The 21,739-nt window shown below is 37.1% G+C and overlaps 1 protein-coding gene across 1 annotated transcript in view; it reads left to right on the forward strand.

The window, feature by feature from the left end:
- The window catches only part of STK3 (serine/threonine kinase 3), a 293,448-nt gene that overhangs the window by 175,312 nt on the left and 96,397 nt on the right, over positions 1-21,739 (forward strand). The window contains exon 8 of the mRNA XM_061123688.1: positions 658-783. Within this exon, the coding sequence (XP_060979671.1) occupies positions 658-783 (126 nt within the window). The remainder of the gene's footprint in view (positions 1-657; positions 784-21,739) is intronic.

Here is a 21,739-nt window from a genome sequence, read left to right on the forward strand (position 1 = left end):
AGTAAAAATACTTGTCTTCCTTTTGACTACTGATTTTAGCTGTTGGCTTGTTAAGATTAATTAAAATTAGTAACAATACCAAAATCATTTTATTTTTATATGTAATATAATCACTGATCTTTGGGCTTCCCTGGTGGCTCAGACAGTAGAGAATCTGCCTGCAATGCAGGAGACCTGGGTTCAATCCCTGGGTCAGAATGATCTCCTGAAGAAGGGAATGGCAGCCCACTCCGGTATTCTTGCCTGGAGAATCCCATGAACAGAGGAGCCTGGCAGTCTGCAGTCCATGGGGTTGCAGAGTCGGATGTGACTGAGCGACTGAGCCAATTAAAAAAAAAAAAATTGCCTTTTTGACTATATAATCTATACTTCCTTTGGAAAACTATATCTTTAACGGTGATATATTTTTATCAACAGGATTACATTTGTTTTTGTGTTCTGCAGTGGTTTTTTAAAAACAAGTAAACCTAAAAAGTAAAATCTTTAGTTCTAAAGCAGTTCAAATATTCTGTTCTTAACCTATCTATTTAATTCTGGATAAAGGACCAATCATTGAAGCTTATTATCCTGGTTTACATTTACATATTGTTTTAATGTTTTTAAGATATAATTCAGAGAAGCCATTTGAATTTATACCATTGAATTTTACTTTTCTAGCACCCTTTTATTAAGAATGCAAAACCTGTATCGATTTTAAGAGACCTGATCACAGAAGCAATGGAGATCAAAGCTAAAAGACATGAAGAACAGCAGCGAGAACTGGAAGAGGAGGAAGAAAATTCGGTTCGTAATTACCCTAAAAAAGTTAATCTTTTTCTTAGGATTTTTTCTAGAATTTCGTTTTTTTCTTTAAATATATTGATAGCACTTTCTGTTTTATTGTACAAAAGAAGTATATTTGTTCATTAAATCTCAAAATATATTTTGTTTTTATTACATGTTTGCTACTCTTTTCTGGTAGCTAAGCATTAGTGACTAATGGGGAATGTAAGGTTAATATAGTAAGCTTATACAGTGTCTGTTGTCTAATTGATATTAGCTCTCTTGTTTGTTGAATAAATGTTTTCTTGAATTTGGTCAATTTGGTTGGATGGCATCACCGACTCAATGGAAATGAGTTTGAGTAGACTCCGGGAGTTGGTGATGGACAGGGAGGCCTGGTGTGCTGTGGTCCATGGGGTCACAAAGAGTCAGACACAGCTGAGCGACTGAACCGAACTGAACTGAACTGAACTGATGTCATATTTTCTGGAACTTGCTTTTAACTTATCATCAATACTGTAGATGAAATACTACAGCAGAAGATGGGTTATTAGAGAAAGCAGGAGGGACATAAAAGGACAGCTTATTCCATTTACTTTAAATTACTGCATCAGTGCATTTTAATAAAGCAAAAGGTTATATCTTTATGTCACATTTAATAGTGTCTACCATTTCTGTGATTCACTAATGATTTGTTTCCTTGCTTCAAATTATGTAATTTTTTTTTTTTTTTTTCTGGTTAGGATATAGAGATGAATACCTCTTGGGTATTCAGTTAGTCATTAAATCTGAAAACACAGATATTTTATGTTTATAATGATTGAGGTCTTTGATAACATCATCTGTATTTTCCCAAAGAAGGTTTTTTAAATTAATCTTAAGGTTTTTGTACACAAATCCTGTTATTTTGCTGATTCAAATTTACCCTAAACATTTATTATTTACTTATTTTTTGGCTGCTCTGCTTCTTCGTTTCTGTTGGCCTTCTCTAGTTGTGGCGAGAAGGGGCTGCTCTCTGGTTGTGGTGCATGGGGCTCCTCACTGTGGTGACTTCTCTCTTGCAGAGCACACACAGGCTCTGGGGCACAGGCTTCAGTAGCTGTGGTGCCTGGCCTTAGCTGCCCTGCGGCCTGTGGGGTCCTCCCTGACCCCAGATTGAAGCTGTGTCCCCTGCACTGGCAGGCAGATTCTTAACCACTGGACCACCAGGAAGCCCTCAAATTTATTTTTAATTTCAGAGACTGGTTATCTAATTGGCATTTCTTTTGAAATTCTTTTACTCTTTTCACCAGTTATTAAACCTTGTGCCATATGGTATCCCAAAACAAGAACAAGTGTGCATCTTTTCAGCTGATTTTTTTTTTTTTTTAATTGGCTATACTGGGTTTTCGTTGCTATGTGGGCTCTAGTTTCAGTGACCGGACTTCTCATTGAATTGGCTTCTCTTTTTGCAGAGCATGGGCTCCAGGGTGTTCAAGCTTTGGTAGTTTTGGCGAGAGGGCTCGGTAGTTGTGATTCCTGGACTCTGGAGCACGGGCTCAGTAGCTGTGACACACTGGCTCAGTTGCTCCGTGGAATGTGGGATCTTCTCGGATCAGGGATTGAACCCAGGTCTCCTGCGTTGGCAGGTAGATTCTTTACCACTGAGCCAGCAGGGAAGCCTCAGAACTGATTTGTAATCATTTTCTTTAGGTATTCAGCTGCATCAGTTATTCACTTGGCAGTAGCTGTGGACTGCCTGGTGAGACAGATGCTTTAAGCTTGCATTCTAGACATAAATTTTTTTGCCAATGATTTCACCATTCAGAATTGTAAAATAGCGTCCTCATAAAGGTGTTGTTTCTGTAAGTAATATGGGATGATGTAAAGATCTTGGTTCATACTCTCAAAGGGTTACAGTTTCCACGCTGGGTTCCTGTGTGATAATAGATACAGTTAGTTTTTATTGGTTTCTCTCTACAAATGATCAGATTTGTGTATTTTTTTTTTTTTTTTGGTAGTTTCAAAGCATTTTTGTCATATTATTTTATTTGATCTTAAAAAAGGTAAGACTGGACATGTGTATATTATTATTTCATTTTGTAGTTAAGTGAAATTAAATTAGGAGTGAAGTTATTTGCCAAAGTTGCCAAAACTAGTGAGAAACCCAAGAATAAAACTAGGTTTTTTTTTACTTTTAGGCCTCTTCATTAAGACCTTATGCTCAGTTTTCAATCCAATATTTATTAGTACTTCTAAAAATAAGCAACATTGGCTTATCAGAGTTATATACTTTTCAATAAGGTTATATTCTCTAAAAAGTCTAGTTTTTGCCCCTCTGGCGTAGTACCCAGTGGCTTTCCTTCACCTTATGTGAGCCTGTCGTGAGTTTTGGACTAGTTAACTGCCTAGCTGTCTTTGGACTAGTGACTATTACCACTTTGCTGTTATCTACCTGTACTTAATTATAGGTTGATTTCCATGTTTTTATGGATAAGGTACCTCTGATTACCCTAGAACTTAACAGTTTTCACTGTTTTAAAGACTTTGTTACAGTCACTTCAGTTACTTTCTGCCATTTTGGTGATCTCTTTTCTTCACTGTTTTCTTCTTGTTCACTGAGCTCCCGTGACATTGATCTTCTTTCAAGTTTTTTTTGTTTTTTTTTTTTTTAACATGTCAGTGACCTTTCCTTATGCAGGGCCTTTGCATTTGCCATTCCCTCTGCTTGAAACACTCTTCTTCCTTAGAACTCATTGGATGACTAGCTTCTCATCTTTCAGGCCTCAGCTTTAAATATCATATACTGCCCAAACCTAGCAGTTTAAAACAATATACATTTATTATTTTTTGGTATCTGTAGATCATTTTTTCAGGAGTGACTTAATTGGATGACTTTGACTCAGAGTCTCTTCTGAGGTTGCAGTTGGTCAGAGCTATAGTCATCTGAAGGCTTGACAAGGACTGCAGTTCCAAGGTAGCTCACTTGTATGACTGTTGGTAAACTGTCTCAGCAACTTGCCATGTGAGACTCCCCATAGCTCTGTTTGAGAGTCTTCACAGTCTGGCAACTGACTTCTCTTGGAGCGAGTGCTCCGAGAGAGAATAAGGACATCTCAGTGCCTTTTATGACATAGTCTCAAGAGTTGTGCTCTGTCAATTTCACCACATTTTATTTGTAAAAAGAAGCTACTGATCATGGAGAATGGTGGAGTTTCCCCAGTAGCTTCTTTTAACAAATAAAATGAAGAAACCATTAAGTTAGCAGAAACTGACAGATCAGTTTTTTCAAAACACTGCAAACTAATAAAAAATGTAAAACAACCAGAGGAGTGCTTAATGAAGAAGTTTAAGAATGTTAAGTTTTGGTAAGAAAGTGTTGTGGCATTTTTGCGTTTTTGGATGCCTGCCATCCCCGATTTTTTAGCTCAGTGGCAGCCATGGGGACAGTGGAGGTTGGGGGCAGGGGAGAGGAGTAAATAACCTTATTCTCAGAAATGTGTGCTTCTCCATTTTGAACTATCCGGCAGTTTCCTGTGGGACTGGCACAGAGGCTTGCCTTTGTTTTGGTCTCCTTAAGATAGAAGCTTCCTAGATGTTATCTGTTCTAAATCTTCTAGAGTTAATAAGCAAATTTAGTATAAGATCAGCATACAAAAATCAGTTATATTTTTATGCACTAGCAATGAACAATGCAAAAAGGTACTTAAGAAAACAGTTACATTTACAATAGCATCAAGAGAATGGAATACCTAAGAAAAAGTTTAACCAAGGAGGTAAAATAATTATATAGTGAAAAATGGAACACACTGCTGAAAGAAATTAAAGAATACCTAAATTGCTGAAGAGATATCCCATGTTCATGGATTGGAAGACTTAATATTGTTTAAATGGCAGTACTTCTCAAAGTGACTTACATGTTCATCCAATCCTTATGATCTTTTTTTTGCCAAAAAAAAAAAAAAAAAAGCCTATCTTTAAACTCATATGGAAAAGGGGGCCCCAAATAGCTAAAAAAATAATGAAAAAGAAGAGCAAAGTTGGAGGATTCACTTTCCAATTTCAGAATATAATACAAACTTATTTGTAATTAAATTCTGTAGAATTGTAATTAAATCATTGTGGTACTGGCATAAGGATTGATATAAAAATCAATGGAATAGAAAGTCCAGAACAGTTGAGAGTCCAGTAATAAATCATGTTACCTATGGCCAATTAATTTTCAACTAAGGTATGGAGACCATTCAGTGGAAAAAGAGCAGTCTTTTTAATGGATGGTGCTGGGACAGCTGACTCAGTCAGTCAGTTCAGTTCAGTTGCTCAGTCATGTCTGACTCTTTCCGACCCCATGGATGGCAACACGCCAGGCCTCCCTGTCCATCACCAGCTCCCAAAGTTTACTCAAACTTATGTCCATTGAGTGGATGATGCCATCCAACCATCTCATCCTCTGTCATCACCTTCTCCTCCCACCTTCAGTCTGTCCCAGCATCAGGGTCTTTTCAAATGAGTCAGTTCTTTGCATCAGGTGGCCAAAATATTGAAGTTTCAGCTTCACCATCAGTCCTTCCAATGAATATTCAGGACTGATTTCCTTTAGGATGGACTGGTTGGATCTCCTTACAGTCCAAAGCACTCTCAAGAGTCTTCTCCAACACCACAATTAAAAAGTATACATTTTTTGGCACTCAGTTTTTTTCACAGTCCAACTCTCATATCCATACATGACCACTGGAAAAACCACAGCCTTGACTAGACGGACCTTTGTTGGCAAAGTAATGTCTCTGCTTTTTAATATGCTGTCTAGGTTGGTCATAACTTTCCTTCCAAGGAGCAAGTATCTTTTAATTTCATGGCTGCAATCACCATCTACAGTGATTTTGGAGCCCAGAAAAATAAAGTCAGCCACTGTTCCCACTGTTTCCCCATCTATTTGCCATGAAGTGATAGAACCAGATGCCATGATCTTAGTTTTCTGAATGTTGAGCTTTAAGCCAGCTTTTTCACTCTTCTCTTTCACTTTCATCAAGAGGCTTTTTAGTTCTTCTTTGCTTTCTGCCATAAGGGTGGTGTCATCTGCATATCTGAGGTTATTGATATTTCTCCCGGCAATCTTGATTCCAGCTTGTGCTTCATCCAGCCCAGCATTTCTCATGATGTACTCTGCATATAAGTTAAATATAATATGTCTGAGGGACAGCTGAATAGCCACATGTGAAAGTGTGAAGTTGTACTCTTATCTCTTATCATAATACAATGACTTTTTAATATAAGATCTAATTGGATGAATCAGTGTCCAAAATATAAGAGCTAAAAGTTTGTCACTTTTCATACTATTACTAAATAATACTCTCTTGAGTGTGTCCAGCTTCTGCTCACTGCCCCATTCTGAAGCCATCCTATTGTTTTAGGTATGTGTTATATAGTCTAGTGCACATTCAAGGTGTGGGGCATTAGGTTTTACCACTTGAAGGGAAGGCTTCCAAAATAATATGGATAGAGTTAAAAATCGCATCAGATTTAATGATTTCTTAGTTTTCAAATAAGCATTTATTCTCTGGAACCAAGGTGATATTTTTAGATGAAACTATTATGTTATTTTTTCTGTTTTATTGAAATTGTAAGAAAACATTGTCTTGACAGAGTCACACACTATGAGTAGTATTCATTCAGTTTATATTATGTTCTCAGGCAATAGTTTCTGTCTTGAGGTCATTTTATCACTTGTGCTCTGAATATAAATAAATATATAAACATGCATAGACACAAAAACTTATAAGAACAAGATACGCAGAGTGGATCTGGAGTCCTTCTATAGTAAGAGTGTATTTCTACATTGCCATTCATTTTTACCAAATTTTAAAATCAGTAGTCATGTCCTCTCAGGAACTCTTATTCATATTGAAGGCTAAAAATCTTACCTAGTATTTGTCTTTATACAATTCATGCCTTTGGGATCCTCTTGCAAATTTGGCTTAAAATTGGATTACATGTTCAGGTTTAAAGTAAAACAGTCTCATAGCTATGTGTCTCTTTAATCTTCACAGCCAAATTGTCATTAAAGTGATATTTTATTTTTCATAAAAGTCAAACGTAATCATAAAGTTTGTATTTATTTCTGACCAAGTCAGCAGACAATGGGACATAGGTTGTCTGTATAAATTGAAGGCATACAGAACTTTTTCTTGTTCTCATTCAGATTATACTAATATATCTGTAGCATTCAAGGTGTGAGCATGCATTTTGGTAATGTATTAATTATACAATAAACTATGTGCCTAGGTAGTTCTTAAACGCTAATTAATCATTGATTTTTAAAATACTAGTTTTAAGTTATCTGGTACGTCTTATTAAAATGTTAGATAGGCAGTTATATTTAAATACTGACAAAGTAAAAGTCAGTGTTTGCTGATTTTAAGTTAAATAACAAGGTAGACACTCCACACATGGTACACTGGATGATTATTTAAAAGTGGAACGGATGGTATTAATAAGTTGAATTTATAAGAGAAGGCAGAGAGTGCATATTGTCAAATGGTCATTTTTTAAAATAGATTTAAAAATTAAGAGTTTACAAGAATTGCTTTGTGCTATAGCACAAGTGTTTCCCATGTTGATCACAATGTTAATTTAAGTAGAATACAAGAAGCCAAACAGATGTGGAAGAATGTTAAGTAAAATGTTGAGACAAAATTGGATACTTCTTGATGTTAGGCTTGCTTGAGAGTTTTCACTTTCATGTGTGTAGTAGGCCTTTTATTTTCACTTTCCAAGGTGTCATTTTATTTCTTATTAATTTAGTAGTGATTCAAAGAAAAAGGTCTTGCCTATTAACTGGCTTTTGACCATGTTTCCAAGCTCCTGTATTTAGAAAAGAGGACTTTTTGGTGATTTCTTTATGGTCTGAATTCTAGACTTGTCATGCTGTGGTTCTTAATGTCTGAGGGATGCCATGTCCCCTCCAGTGTGATTCACTGAAGCAGTGATTCTCAGCATGTATCAGGAGAAATGCTAGGGTGCTTGGAAAAATCCACATCCCTCCAGAAGGTGGTATAGCCTTCAGGTGAGCACTCTGCAGAATTTTCCATTTCCTCCCTGTGATTATACACTCAGGACTGTAGCCCGCCAGGCTGCTCTGTCTAGAAGTATTCTCCAGGCAAGAATACTGGAGTGCATTGCCTTGCCCTCCTCCAGGGGATCTTCCCAATCCAGGGATCAAACCCAGGTCTCCCTCATTGTAGGCAGATACTTTACCATCTAAGCCACCAGGGAAGCCCAAGGAATTTCAGATCAGTCTCTCTTGAGAATCTTTTAAACTGATGATGAACAGAACAGCATCAGAATCAGTCCAATCAGTCCAGAAGCTTCAATTATATCAAATTGGTTAAATTATGGACTGCTTTGACTAAAATCCTGATTCTGTTCCCAATTTACTGTCATTGGCCAAGTTATTTAATGTCTCTGGTTCAGTTTCACTGTCTATCAAAAGGGGAGAGTGAGAGATCTTGCTTCATAGAGTTGTTAGAGGGATGGAATAAAAAAAATATGTATCTTCACACTTAGAACAACTTATCACACATAGAATGCTCAATAGTTTAGCTTCCATTTTTATTAATGTTACTACTTTTATCTCCACTACTGCTATTAAAATATTTTGGCCAGGCACTTTGTTATTGTTTTGTTTTTGGTTTCTTTGGTGGTAATAGTTGTTGCTGCTGGTTTTGCTACTCCAAGGGCCATGAAAATAACATCAGTTATCATGAAAAGTTCTTTATTTAAAAACAAGTTTTAAATGGCCACGTGTGTTTGGAAGAACTGGTAGAGAACTTTATAAACTACTTTAAGCTTAAAACCAGTAAAGAGAATTTAAAAATTTATCCTTGTTCTTTTACTTTTTGAAAAGTAAATTAGTTTTATTAAGAAAACATATTGGAGATAAAATTATTGATCACAAACTGAAATTCTTTAAAAGAACAGATTACTTGTTATCTCTCATTTTCCTCGTATAATTAAAGCACAGTTCTAAAAAAATCCCTCTCAGTGTTTAGATAGTTAGGACTATGTAAGCATCATAATACATTATGATTACATATTTTTTATTTTTGTGGTTTCTGGAACTAGTAGCTGTCACACCTTTTCTTACTGTTGTTTGTTGCTGTTAACTTTTCTACATACCCATCGCCAACTTGTCAAATGCTCCGTCCCTATACTCTCTGCAGAGGTTGTAAAGGCCTCTGTGTGTTCAAATACAAATAATTTTTTAGCATCATACTTTTTACTTGACTGATTCTTTATTTGAGCCCTCTATTTGCTTCTAAGCTGAAGAGTTACTTTCTAGAGTCTTGAACAAGCCGTCCTCTGCAGACCATTGTGGCCCTCCATTCCCCAGCATCATCCTGGGAATTTCCTTTCTCCCTCTTCTGTAATGTGTCCTATGTTTCCTGAGTCTTGTCTTTTGTGTTTTACTTCCTTATTTTGATGCATCCTATCTTCCAGGAGCTTCCAGACATTAGCAGTTTTTTCAGACCTTGTATATCTGACCATGTCTTTATTCTTTCTTTACTGTTGGTTGATCAAGTATAAAATTCTGGATTGAAAATAATGTTCCCTTAAAACTCTGAAGGCCTTGCTCTGTTTCTTCTTCTTCTTTTATTATTGGAGTAAAATAGCTTTAAAATGGTGTATTAGTTTCTGCTGTGCAACAGAATGAATCAGCTATATGTATATATATAACCCCTAACTCTTGGACCTCCCGCCCCCATGCCCATCCCACCCATCAAGGTCGTAGGAGAGCACAGAGCTAAGTTCCCTGTACTATAAGCAGGTTCCCACTAGCTATTTTACATGTGGGCATGCATATGTAGTAGTCCTAATCTCCCAGTTTATCCTACCCTCTCTTTCCTGTCCTGTGTCCACTTGTCCATTTTCTAGATCTTTGTCTGTATTCCTGCCCTGCAAATAGTATCATCTATATCATTTTTCTGGATTCCACATACATGCATTAGTATATAATATTTGTTTTTCTCTGACTTAACTGTGTGACAGACTCTTGGTCCATCCACATCTCTACAAATGACCCAATTTCATTCCTTTCTGTGGCTGAGTAATATTCCATTGTATGTATGTACACCTTCTTTATCCATTCATCTGTCGATGGACATTTCAGTTCCGTTCAGTCGCTCAGTCATGTCCGACTCTTCGCGACCCCATGAATTGCAGCACGCCAGGCCTCCCTGTCCATCACAAACTCGATGGACATTTAGGTTCTCCTATTTCCTGGCTATTGTGAATAGTGCTGGAGTGAATATTGGGATAGATGGGTCTTTTTGAATTATGGTTTTCTCAGGGTCTGTACCCATTTAGTGGGATTGCTGGGGCATATGGTAGTTTTATTTTTAGTTTTTTTAAGGAACCTCCATACTGGCTCCATAGTGGCTGAATCAATTTACATTCCCACCTACAGTGCAAGAGGATTTTCTTTTCTCCACACCCACTCCAGCATTTATTGTTTGTAGACTTAAAAAATTTTTTTTAATTTATTTTACAGTTACAGGGTCTTAGTTGTGGCATGTGGGATCTAGCTTCCTGACCAGCGATCAAACCCAGGCCCTCTATGTTCAGAGCACAGGGTCTTATCCACTGGACCACTAGGAAACTCCCTGTTTATAGATTTTTTTGATGTTGACCATTCTGACTGGTGTGAAGTGATACCTCATTGCAGTTTTGATTTGCATTTCTCTAATAATTAGTGATACTGAACATCTTTTCATGTGTTTGTTGGCCATCTGTATTTCTTCTCTGGAGAAATGTGTATTTAGGTCTGCCCATTTTTTGATTGGATTTTTGGGGTTTTTTGGTGTTTTTTTGTTTTTGTTTTTGTTTTTTTTTTTGAGCTGCAAGAGCTGTTTTTATAATTTGGAGATTAATCCTTTGTTGCTTCATTGGCCAACATTTTCTCCCATTCTGAAGGAGAATGGGAGAAATTATTTCTTGAGTTGTCTTGTTTATGGTTTTCTTTGCTGTGCAAAAGCTTTTAAGTTTAATTCGGTCCCATTTGTTTATTTTTGTTTTTATTTTCATTACTCTAGGAGCTGGATCAAAGAGGATCTTGCTGCAATTTAAGTCAAAAGAGTGTTCTGCCTGTGTTTTGCTCCAAGAGTTTTGTAGTATCCAGTCTTATGTTTAGGTCTTTAATCCATTTTGAGTTTATTTTTGTGTTTGGTGTTAGGGCATGTTCTGATTTTATTTTTTTACATGTAGTTGTCCAGTTTTCCCAGCACCACTTATTGAAGAGGCTGGTTTTTTGTTTTTATTTTTTTACTATTGTATTGTCTTTTCTCCTTTGTCATGGATTAGACGACCATATGTGCCTGAGTTTATCTCTGGGCTTTCTTTCCTGTTCCATTGATCTATATTTCTCTTTTTGTGCCAGTACCATAGTGTCTTGATGACTGTAGCTTTGTAGTGTAATCTGAAGTCAGGCAGCCTGATTCCTCCAGCTTTGTTTTTCTTTCTCAAGATTGCTGTGACTATTTGGGATTTTTGGTGTTTCCATACAAATTGTAAAAATTTTTGTTCTACTTCTGTGAAAAATGCCATTGGTAGTTTGATAGGAATTTCATTGAATCTGTAGATTGCTTTAGGTGGTATAGTCATTTTTACACTTGATTCTTCCAATCCAAGAACATGGTATATCTCTTTTTGTGTCGTCTTTGACTTTGTTCATCAGTGTTTTATAGTTTTCTGAGTACAGGTCTTTTGCCTCCTCTAGGTTTATTCCTGGATATTTTATTCTTTTTGTTGCAGTGGTAAATGGGATTGTTTCTTTAATTTCTGTTTCTGAGTTTTCATTGTCAGTGTATAGGAATGCAAGAGGTTATGCATATTAATTTTGCCATGCAGTTTTAGCAAATTCATTGATGAGCTCTAGGAATTTTGTGATGGCATCTTTAGGATTTTCTGTATATAGTTTCTTCCTCAAACAGTGACAGTGTTACATACTCTTTCCCATCTGGTATTCCTTTTGCTCCTCTGGTTGCCGTGGTTAAGACTTCAGTAACAGTGTGGAGTAATAGTGGTGAGAGTGGACATCCTTTGCTCATTCTGGAGCTTAAAGGAAATGCTCTCAGCTTTTCACCATTGAGAATAATGTTTGCTGTGGGTTTGCCATATGACCTTTATTATGTTGAGGCAGGTAAGTTTCCTCTATACCCACTTTCTGGAGAGTTTTTATCATAAACGGGTGTTGAATTTTGTCAAACATTTTCTCTGCGTCTATTGAGATGATCATATGATTTTTATTTAATTTGTTAATATGGTATATCACATCCTTGGAATAAATCCCACTTGATAGTGATGTATGGTCCTTTTAACGTGTTGTTGGATTCTTTTTTAGTGTTTTTTGAGGATTTTGCTTCTGTGTTGGTGATATTGGCCTGTACTTTTCCTTTTATTGTGTGATATTTTTGTCTGGTTTTGGTATCAGGCTGATTGATTGATGGTGGCCTCATAGAATGAGTTTGGGAGTGTCCCTCCCTCTGCAGTTTTTTCAAAGTTTGAGAAGAATAGATGTTAGCTCTTCTCTATACTCACCTGTGAAGCCATCTGACTGAGCTTTTGTTTGTTGGAAGATTTTAAATCACAGTTTCAATTTCATTACTTGTGGTTGGTCTGTTCATATTTTCTATGTCCTCTTTATTCAGTCTTGGGAGGTTGTACTTTTCTAAGAATTTGTCTATTTCTTCCAGTTTGTCCGTTTTATTGGCATATAGTTGCTGGCAGTAGTTGTTTAGATCCTTTGTGTTTCTCTGGTGTCAATTGTGACTTCTTTTTCATTTCTAGTTTTATTGATTTGAGTCTTTCCCCATTTTTTTCTTGATGAGCCTAGCTAATGATTTGTCAATTTTGCTTATCTTTGCAAACAACCAAGTTTTAGTTTTATTGATCTTTACTATTGTTTTTTCATTTCTTTTTTATTTATTGAATAAATATGCTGCTCTGATCATTATGATTTCTTTCCTTCCACTAACTTTGAATTTTTTGTTGTTGTTCTTTCTCTAGTTGCTTTAGGTGTAAGGTTAGGTTGTTTATTTGAGGTTTTTCTTGTTCCTTGAGGTAGGGTTGTGTTGCTATCAACTTCCCTCTTATAACTGCTTTTGCTATATCCTGTAAGTTTTGGGTCACCATGTTTTTGTTGTCATCTGTCCCTGGGTATTTTTTTATTTCCTTGTTGATTTCTTCAGTGACCTCTTGGTTATTTAGTAGTGTACTGTCTAGTCTCCATGTTTTTATGTTTTTTGTAGGGTTTTTTTCCCCTTGTAACTGATTTCTAAACTCATACCATTGTGGTCAGAAAAGATGCTTGATATGAGTTCAGTTTTCTGAGATTTTCTAAGGCTTCATTTGTGACCTAAGGAGTGATCTACCCTGGAGGATGTGCACTTGAGAAGAAAGTATATTCTGCTGCTTTTGGGTGGGATATCTTATAAATATCAATTAAGTCTATCTGGTCTGTTGTGTCATTTAAAGCTTATGTTTCCTTATTTGTTTTCTGTCTGGACTGTCTGTCCATTCGTTTAAGTAGGGTGTTAAAGTCATCCACTATTATTGTGTTACTGTCAGTTTCCTCTTTATGGCTGTTAGCATTTGCCTTATGTATTGAGGTACTACTGTGTTGGGTGCATAAATAAGTGCCATGTTTTCTTCTTGAACTGATTCCTTGTTCCTTACGTAGTGACATTCTTTGTCTCTTGTAACAGTCTTTATTTTGGAGTCTGTTTTGTCTGATATGAGTATTGCTGCTTCAGCTTTCTTTTGCCTTCCATTTGCATAGAGTATTTTTTTTCCATCCCCTCATTTTCAATCTGTGTGGGTCTCTTATAGGTAGCATGTGTATGGGTCTTGTTTTTGTATCCATTCAGCTGGTCTTTTCATTGGAGGATTTAATCTATTTTCATTCAAAGTAATTATCAATATGTATGCTCCTTTTACCATATTCTTGTTTGGAGTTTGTTTTTATGGGTTTTTATTTTCTCTTGTGCTTCCTGCCTAAAGAAGTTTCTTTAGCATTTGTTATAAAACTGATTTGGTGATACTGAATTTTATTTGCTTTTGGTTGTCTGTAAAGCTTTTGATTTCTCTGTCGAATCTGAATGAGATCATTGCTGGGTAAAGTTATCTTGGTTGTAGGTTTTTGCCTTTCATCACTTGACATGTATCCTGCCACTCCCTTCTGGCCTGCAGAGTTTCTGTGGAAAAATCAGCTGATAATCTTATGGGGATTCCCTTGTATGTTGTTTATTGCTGTCTCCTTGCTGCTTTTTTTTTTTTTTTTCCCCTTGCTGCTTTTAATATTTTTTCTTTGAATTTAATTTTTGTCAATTCAAAGACATGTCTCACCATGTTTATTCTTGGATTTATCCTGTCTTTTATTCTCTTCACTTCCTGGATTTATCCTCTTCACTTCTTGGACTTGGTTGGCTATTTCCTTTCCCATGTTAGGGAAGATTTAGACTATAATCTCTTTAAATAATTTCTCAGACCATTTCTCTTTCTGTTCTTTTTCTGGGACTCCTATAATTCTAATGTTGGTTTGTTTAATGTTGCCCCAGAGGTCTCTGAGATTGTTCTCATTTCTTTTCATTATTTTTCTTTATTCTGCTCCTTGGCAGTTATTTCTACCTTTCTGTCTTCCAACTCACTTATTCATTCTTCTGCTTCAGTTATTCTGCTATTCCTTCTAGTGTATTTTTCATTTCAGTTGTTGTGTTTTTTCATCTTTGCTTGTTCATTCTTTATTTCTTCTAGGTCCCAGTCAAACATTTCTTGTATTTTCTTTATCCATGTCTCCATTTTATTTCCCAGTTTTAAGATCATCTTTACTATCATTACTCCGAATTCTTTTTTTGGGTAGGTTGCCTATTTCCTCTTCATTTATTTGGTCCTGTAGGTTTTTACTTTGTTTCTTCATCCGTACTATGTTTTTTTGTTGTCTCTCTTTTTTTTTTTTTTTTTTTAATGTTTCACTTTTTTTAATGGGTTGGTATGTCTTCCTATCTTCCTGTTTTGCCCTGAGACATCCAGCACTGGAGTTTGCAGGCAGTTGGGTGGAGCTGGGTCTTGGTACCAAGGTGAAAATCTCTGGGTGAGCTCATACCACTTAATATCCCCTGAGGTCTGCAGTTCTCTTTTAGTCCAGTGGTTTGGACTCAGTGCTCCCACCACAGGAGCTCCAGTCCAACCCCCAGCCTGGGAACCTGGCAAGCTGAACAGCATGCCAAAGAAAAGGGCACCAAACAGGAATAAAAAGGAAAATAGATTTAGAGAAATAGAAAAATATATCATAAAAAACAAAAATGTAAAAACAATGAAGCAAAACATACACCAGCAGGAAAAAAAAGAAAATGGAAAAGGCCTTGATAGTGCGGAGGTTCAGGGGAGGTTCAGGCCCTGGACCCTTGTGGCCAGAGGAGGCTTGGGCAGGGGGCTTAGGCCCAGGATCCACATGGCCAGTAAAGGCCCTGGGGAGGGCGGGACTTAGGCTCAACACCTGTGTGGCTAGAAAAGGCTGGCGGGCTGACGGGACCTGAGCAAACAGGAAAATGCTGGCTCCCTTCCCCTTTGATCCCCTAAGCCCCCAAAAGTCTTTTCCTGTCCCCACAACTCCCCACACCATGGGTGGGCCCCTCTGATAGTGCAAACCCCGCCCCTCCCCCAGCAACCCCTCAGGGATGCCGGTCATGTCCCACCTCCACTTTTCCTTTCCCTCAACGTCCTACCTGGTCACACGGGGCTTCCTCCCCTCTCCTTAGGTGTCTGAAGTCCCCCACCAGTGGCTGGGTGGATGCCCTACATGTGAGGAGGTGGAAACTCTGTGTCATCCTGCTCTACCATCTTGACTCCACCTGATTGGCTATTTTGATATACTAGTTGTTTGCATTTGAGATTTTTCTCCATTCCTCTTTTCCTTTTTTTGATTGTTTGAAAGATGGTCTTTTCAGCATCATGGGAAGTCTGCATTACCAAGTTTTATTTCTACATTTATTTTTAGTTTAAGAATACAGAGGGTCTGTGTTCCATGATGGCCTGTTTATTATCTATAGCCTCCATCTTTTGATTAGTTGTTTTCCAGTTACTGGGCTGACATGACATGGAGCCATTTTGGCCCTGAACCATTGAAAATTTAATAGTGCTGAATTTTGAAATAATATAGATCAAATTCTTTCTCTGATTTCAAAATCCTAGAGCTGTAAATTCACCATGTTGAGTTACTGTATTATCAAAGATATTTATATTTGTATTCAGTATTAATACTTGAACCAATTGTAGATCCTGCTTTTTTCATTTTGAGTGAATGAAATGAGAGAATTTATGGGCTATACCAATATCAACTTACAGTTTTTCCAAGCTTAATTTTCTTTTTCGTAATTCAAGTTACTATATTTGGAGAAAAATTTGTGACCTAAAATTTCATCAACGTGTCCAACAACTCTCCATGTGAATTTGAAAGGGAAGCACTGTATGATAACTATTTCAAGATACAGTGTTTTAAGGTTTTTTAGTACTATACACCTGAGCCCCAGGTAACTATTACAAACAAACTTCTTTAAATATATTTTATTCAAGAGAGATATGGGACATGATTAGAAATAGTGCTTTAAAAAAAAAGAAATAGTGCTTTATGAATTTGATTTTTATACCTATTATAGGAAAAGCTTGTCTGATGAGGATACATCTTGACAAATAGACATTTTTTGATCAATGCTGAGGTAATTGTACAGCTTTTTAAAATTAAATTGCAAACAGAGATTTCTGCGACAGGTTAATCCTGATATCAAGGTTTTTGTGCTAGTTTAAGCATTGCTAAACATGGCAAAGATCTTTTTTTGGCCTTCCTGAGCATGTGATATAAATTTGGTGCTGAGGTGGGTCAATTGTATTACGTATTAAGAAAATTATTTGTTTTCTGAATGTCAGTGGAAGATATTCCCAAATCCTTAGTGTGAGTTGATTAAAAAGCATATATTTGTTCATATTTACTGTAAATTCCTGAATTATTTATAGAAAGTCTGCTTTTTAAAGACTGTCTTCTAATGAATCTGGTCTTTCTAACTCAATACAACTTTCTACAAAGATGACATTTTGTTTTTACCAAGGAGCATTCATAGTAGGGTATAAAGTGAATCTATGTGAATTATTTCTGCCATGTGAAAGTTTACACAATCTTATCCAATAAAGGATACCTTTTCAAAAATAAGATATGCTCCAGGGTGTTCTTGTTTTTAAAGCATATAAATACAGAAATTTGCTAAATATTTTTAAAAATATCTTATTTGGAAAAGAAAGTCCAGCAAACTTTTTGGTTAAATAATGGAGTACAGAGTTCTGTTCTAGTCAGTACAAAAACTTGTATATACGAATCACTTAAAGTCTGTATATTTTAGTTATCTCTAATGGAAAAAATGGTTCTTTGGAATTTGTAATGTTTAATATAATGTAGGTGGCGCTAGTGGTGAAGAATTAGCTTGCCAGTGCAGGAGACAAGAGACATGGGTTCTATCCCTGGGTCAATATCCGTTGGAGAAGGGCATGACAACCCACTCCAGTATTCTTACCTGGAATATCCCATGGCAGAAGAACCTGGTGGGCTACAATCCATGGGGTTGCAAAGAGTCAGACACAACTGAAGTGACTTAGCATGCATGCATTGACTATTCAGCAAATGACTGTCACTTAATCTCTCTTTATACATTTGAACAACCTATCTACTTCTGGAGGGGAAAAAAATCCCCCAGTAATCCTTGGTTTTCACTCTGGTGAATTCTTTTTTTTTTTTTTAACTAACTGATTAAAAAAAAATTCCATGTCTCTGGGCATGGTGGGATTTTAAACCTCTGACGAGGGATCGAATCCATGCCTCCTGCAGTGGAAGCATGAAATCTTAACCACTGGACCACAGGGAATTCCTTACCCTGAAAAATTTCTGATTTAATTGATATAAACTGAAGCCCAGGCATCAGAATTTTTTAAAACTCCCTAGCTGATTCTAATGTAGATAAGAACCATTGAACTGTAGATTCTAGTGTTGGGTTTTATAGCATAAATATTTATTTAGTATTTTTTATTTATTCAAATAAAAAAGTGAAGAGCTTCTTCCATTTTATCTTTTGAAGTAACTTGTAATTTTTGACTACTTTTAGATTTATAGAAGAACTGTGAAAGTAGTAGTACAGAGTTCCCATATACCAGTACCCAGTTTCCCCAGTTATTAATATCTTGTGTTAGTACACTGCATTTGTTGTAATTAATGAACCAGTACTGATAAATGTTTTCAACTAAGATCCATACTCTATCCATATTTACTAAGTTTTCACCTGCTGTCATTTTTTCCGTTTCAGGGCCCATCCAGGATACCACGTTTCATTAACACTCAGTCACCACCCTGTGTCTCCTTAGACTCCTCTTGCTTGTCACAGTTTCTCAGATTACCTGTTTTTGGTGACCTTGAGAAATTTGAGGAATTTAGTTAGGTATTTTGTAGAATGTCCCCAATTGGGATTTGTTTGATGTTTTTTTCTTATGATGACACTGAGGTTATTCGTTTTGGAGAGAGAGAGACTGTAGAACTAAAGGCTAGTCTTATCCCATTTATATCAAGAGCATTAAAGAAAAAACTCATTTCCTCTATTTGTAAAACTTCTCATACCGGATATGTAGGTTTTCTACCCCAAGCAATTCTCTGGTTCACCAACTGGGTGTTTTACAGTTTAATTCATCCTGATGCTAACTACCTGGAGTTAGCACAGACCCTATAGACCCTACAGATTATGGGCTCAGTCTCACCAAACCATCTCTTCCCTTACTTCAGATGCTTCTCACAAGTGTAGGCCTCCTGTACTTGGACCAACTGGCTATAAATGAGTGCCCTCCTTAGATTCATTAATTTTCTATGAATAACTCACAGAACTCAGGAAAACACTTTACTTACTATTACCAGTATGAGATACAACCCAGGAATAGCCCAATGGAAGAGTTACCTGGGGTAATAGGATGTGAGGAATGGGGTTGTGGGGGGGTCCATGCCCACTCCGGGCATGTCACTCTCCTAACACCCCAGTGTATTCACCAACTGGGAAAATCTCCAAAACACCCCTTTTAGAGGTTTTATGGAGGTTCCATGACAGAGATATGATTGATTAAAATATTGGCCATTGGTGATTAACTCAATCCCTAACTCCTTTCTCCTTCCTGGAGGTCAGGAGGGTAGACCTAAAAGTTCCAACCCTCTAATCACATGGTTCCCCTGGCAACCAGCCCTCATCCTCTAAAGAGTCTCCGTATTAGCAAAACGCAGATATGGTGGAAAGGGGCTTATTATGAATACCAAAACGTGCTCCTCCCACACGTACCACTCAGAAATTATAAGGGTTTTAGAAGCACTGTGCCAGGAACTGGGGACAGATCAAGTCTGTGTTTCCTCTTATATCACAACATCACAAGTACACTCTGTTAATATGACTTGTTACTGTCAGTGTTACCCATGATCACCTGGCTGACATGGTGTTTGTCAGGTTTCTGCACAATGAAATTACTCTTTCCTCCTTTCCATCCTGTACTCTTTGGAAGGACATCATAATACGGAGCCCACACTTGAGGAATGGGGAGTTATGCTCCCCCTCTTGGAGGGCAGAGTGTCTACATAAGTTATTTGGAATTCTTCTGTATAGGAGATTTGTCTGTTTTCTCCATTTACTTATTCAGTCATGTATATCTTACTGACTCATGGTTATTTAGTTGACACTTTGAGTTATAGTCCAATACTTCCGTACTGTTTTCTTATTCCACTTGTTCCAGCTGTGGACATTGGAGCCTCCTCGTATGGTTGACTCCTTTGTCCCTTTGACATACTACATCATTGTGGGTTTGCTTTTACTTTACTTGCTTCCTTATTCTCTGACACTGTAAGATCCTCTAGACTCAGTTTGTGTATTTCCTGCCACAGCTTCTAGAATCCTGGGAGACTAGTTCCTTTATTAGCAAATGGCATTAGAAACTAAGATACAGACTGTAGGTGTACTTTTTGCTGCTGTGGGAGTATTGTCCCTTTATCGACTCCTCTCAGCAGACAAACCAAGCAGCTGTATATATGTGTATACTAACTGTGCCTTCATACATATATATGTATCTGTATGTGTGTGTATATATATCTCTGTTTCTATATTAAACTAAACACGAATTCATACTGATGTCTCTGACTTCTAACCTGTTACCACATGGGTCATTCTATTTCTCCTTGCTTATTTATAACTTCCCACCACAATGGTGAGAAACCTGGTTCCCTCTACCTAAACCACCCACTTTGCCACATGTTTCAATTCCTGTGTACATGTATAGTAGTTTCAGAACTTAAGCCATATCCCCACGGGAACAACTTTATCAAGTAGAACATGGTGCTTAGTACAGTGCTTTTTAAGTCTTACAAACTCCACTGACTTTCAAGGTTACTTGGGTTCGCACCTTTTCTGCCCACCTTGCTCAGTGAAGTTCTTTCATACATTTGTAGTACAGTTAGATGTTTTGGTGTGTGTTGCATTCTGCGTTACACCCTGAGATCTTGCATACATTAAGGTTCATTCTTTATTGTGTGAACATCTTACGAGCTCTGACAGATGCATGGTGTTACATTTTCACCATTGCAATACACTGAAGAATACTTTCGCTGCCCGGAATTCCTTTGCTACATCTATTCAACTCTCCTTCTACCCCAAGCTCTTTGCAGTTGCTCATCCTGTTTACCGTCTATAGTTCTGCCTTATCCATGTCATGTAATTGGAATCGAAGAGAAGGTAGCCTTTTCAGACTGGCTTGTCTCACTTAGCAATAAGATTTAAGATTCATCCCTTTTTAAAATTAACCCCATTTTAATTTTTAACTAAACAGTATTCCTTTGCATGGATGTACCACAATTTGTTTATCCATTCATCTACTGAAGAATGTCTTGGTCATTTCTAACTTTTGGCAATTGTGAATAAAGTGGCTGTAAACATTTTCATATCAGCTTTTGTATGGATGGAAGTTTTCAGATTCAGTTGGGTGAATACCTAAGGACTGTAATTGGTAGAATATCTGGGACTGTAATTGGTAGATCGTGTGGTATGTTTAGCTTTGTAAAACATTACCACGTTCTCTAACAGTGTTGCACCATTTTAGCATTGCCACCAGAGATTGAGAGTTTTGGTTGCTGAGCATGTCCACCAGCACTTAGTATTGTCAGGTTTTGTGGAGTGTTGTGTTTTTGGCATTTTAGACATTCTAACAGATGTTTCAGTGAAGATGAGTTTGAGCAAACTCCATTGAGATAGTGAAAGACAGAGAAGCCTGGTCTGCTGCAGTCCATGGGGTCACAAAGAGTTGGACCCAACTTAGCAACTGAACAACAACAAACCAAAGCCTTGGAGGAGTACCATGAAAGATTCTCCCTTTCCAGAGGAATCAAAGGCTGAAATGACTCCTGAAGGATAAGGAGTTAATCAGGCAAATGAGGGTGACTTAAGAAGTAGTCTTAGCAGAAGCAGCAACCCATGTTTTTCTTTAAAGACTTCTTGAGCAATCCCACTTTTGCTTAAGGTTTAATCACCAGATGCAGAAAGTCTGTTGATTCCCTAACCGCCTGAGCTCTCCCTTGGGGTTCAAAAAATGCATACTCTGCTGCTTGCTACAGAAAGACTTGGATGACCCATGGACACCTCACATTAAATAGGTTCTAAATGATCTCATCTTACCCAGAAAGTTGCCCTGTAAAGAGTACTTCAGCCACAGTATGATACGAGGTAGAGAGAGAACCTGATGAAGGAAAGAAACAAAGGTTCTGACTACTCTATCAAGAAGTCTGGTTATGAATAACTTGTTTTTCCTTTAGTTGTTTAATGGCCAGAATATTACTAAATTTTTATGCTGAGGAGAAAGGCCCCAGAAGAAAGGGATAATGTGACTGACTGAA

The sequence above is a fragment of the Dama dama genome, chromosome 21 (genome assembly GCF_033118175.1).
Source record: "Dama dama isolate Ldn47 chromosome 21, ASM3311817v1, whole genome shotgun sequence".
NCBI classification, from domain to species: Eukaryota; Metazoa; Chordata; class Mammalia; order Artiodactyla; family Cervidae; genus Dama; species Dama dama.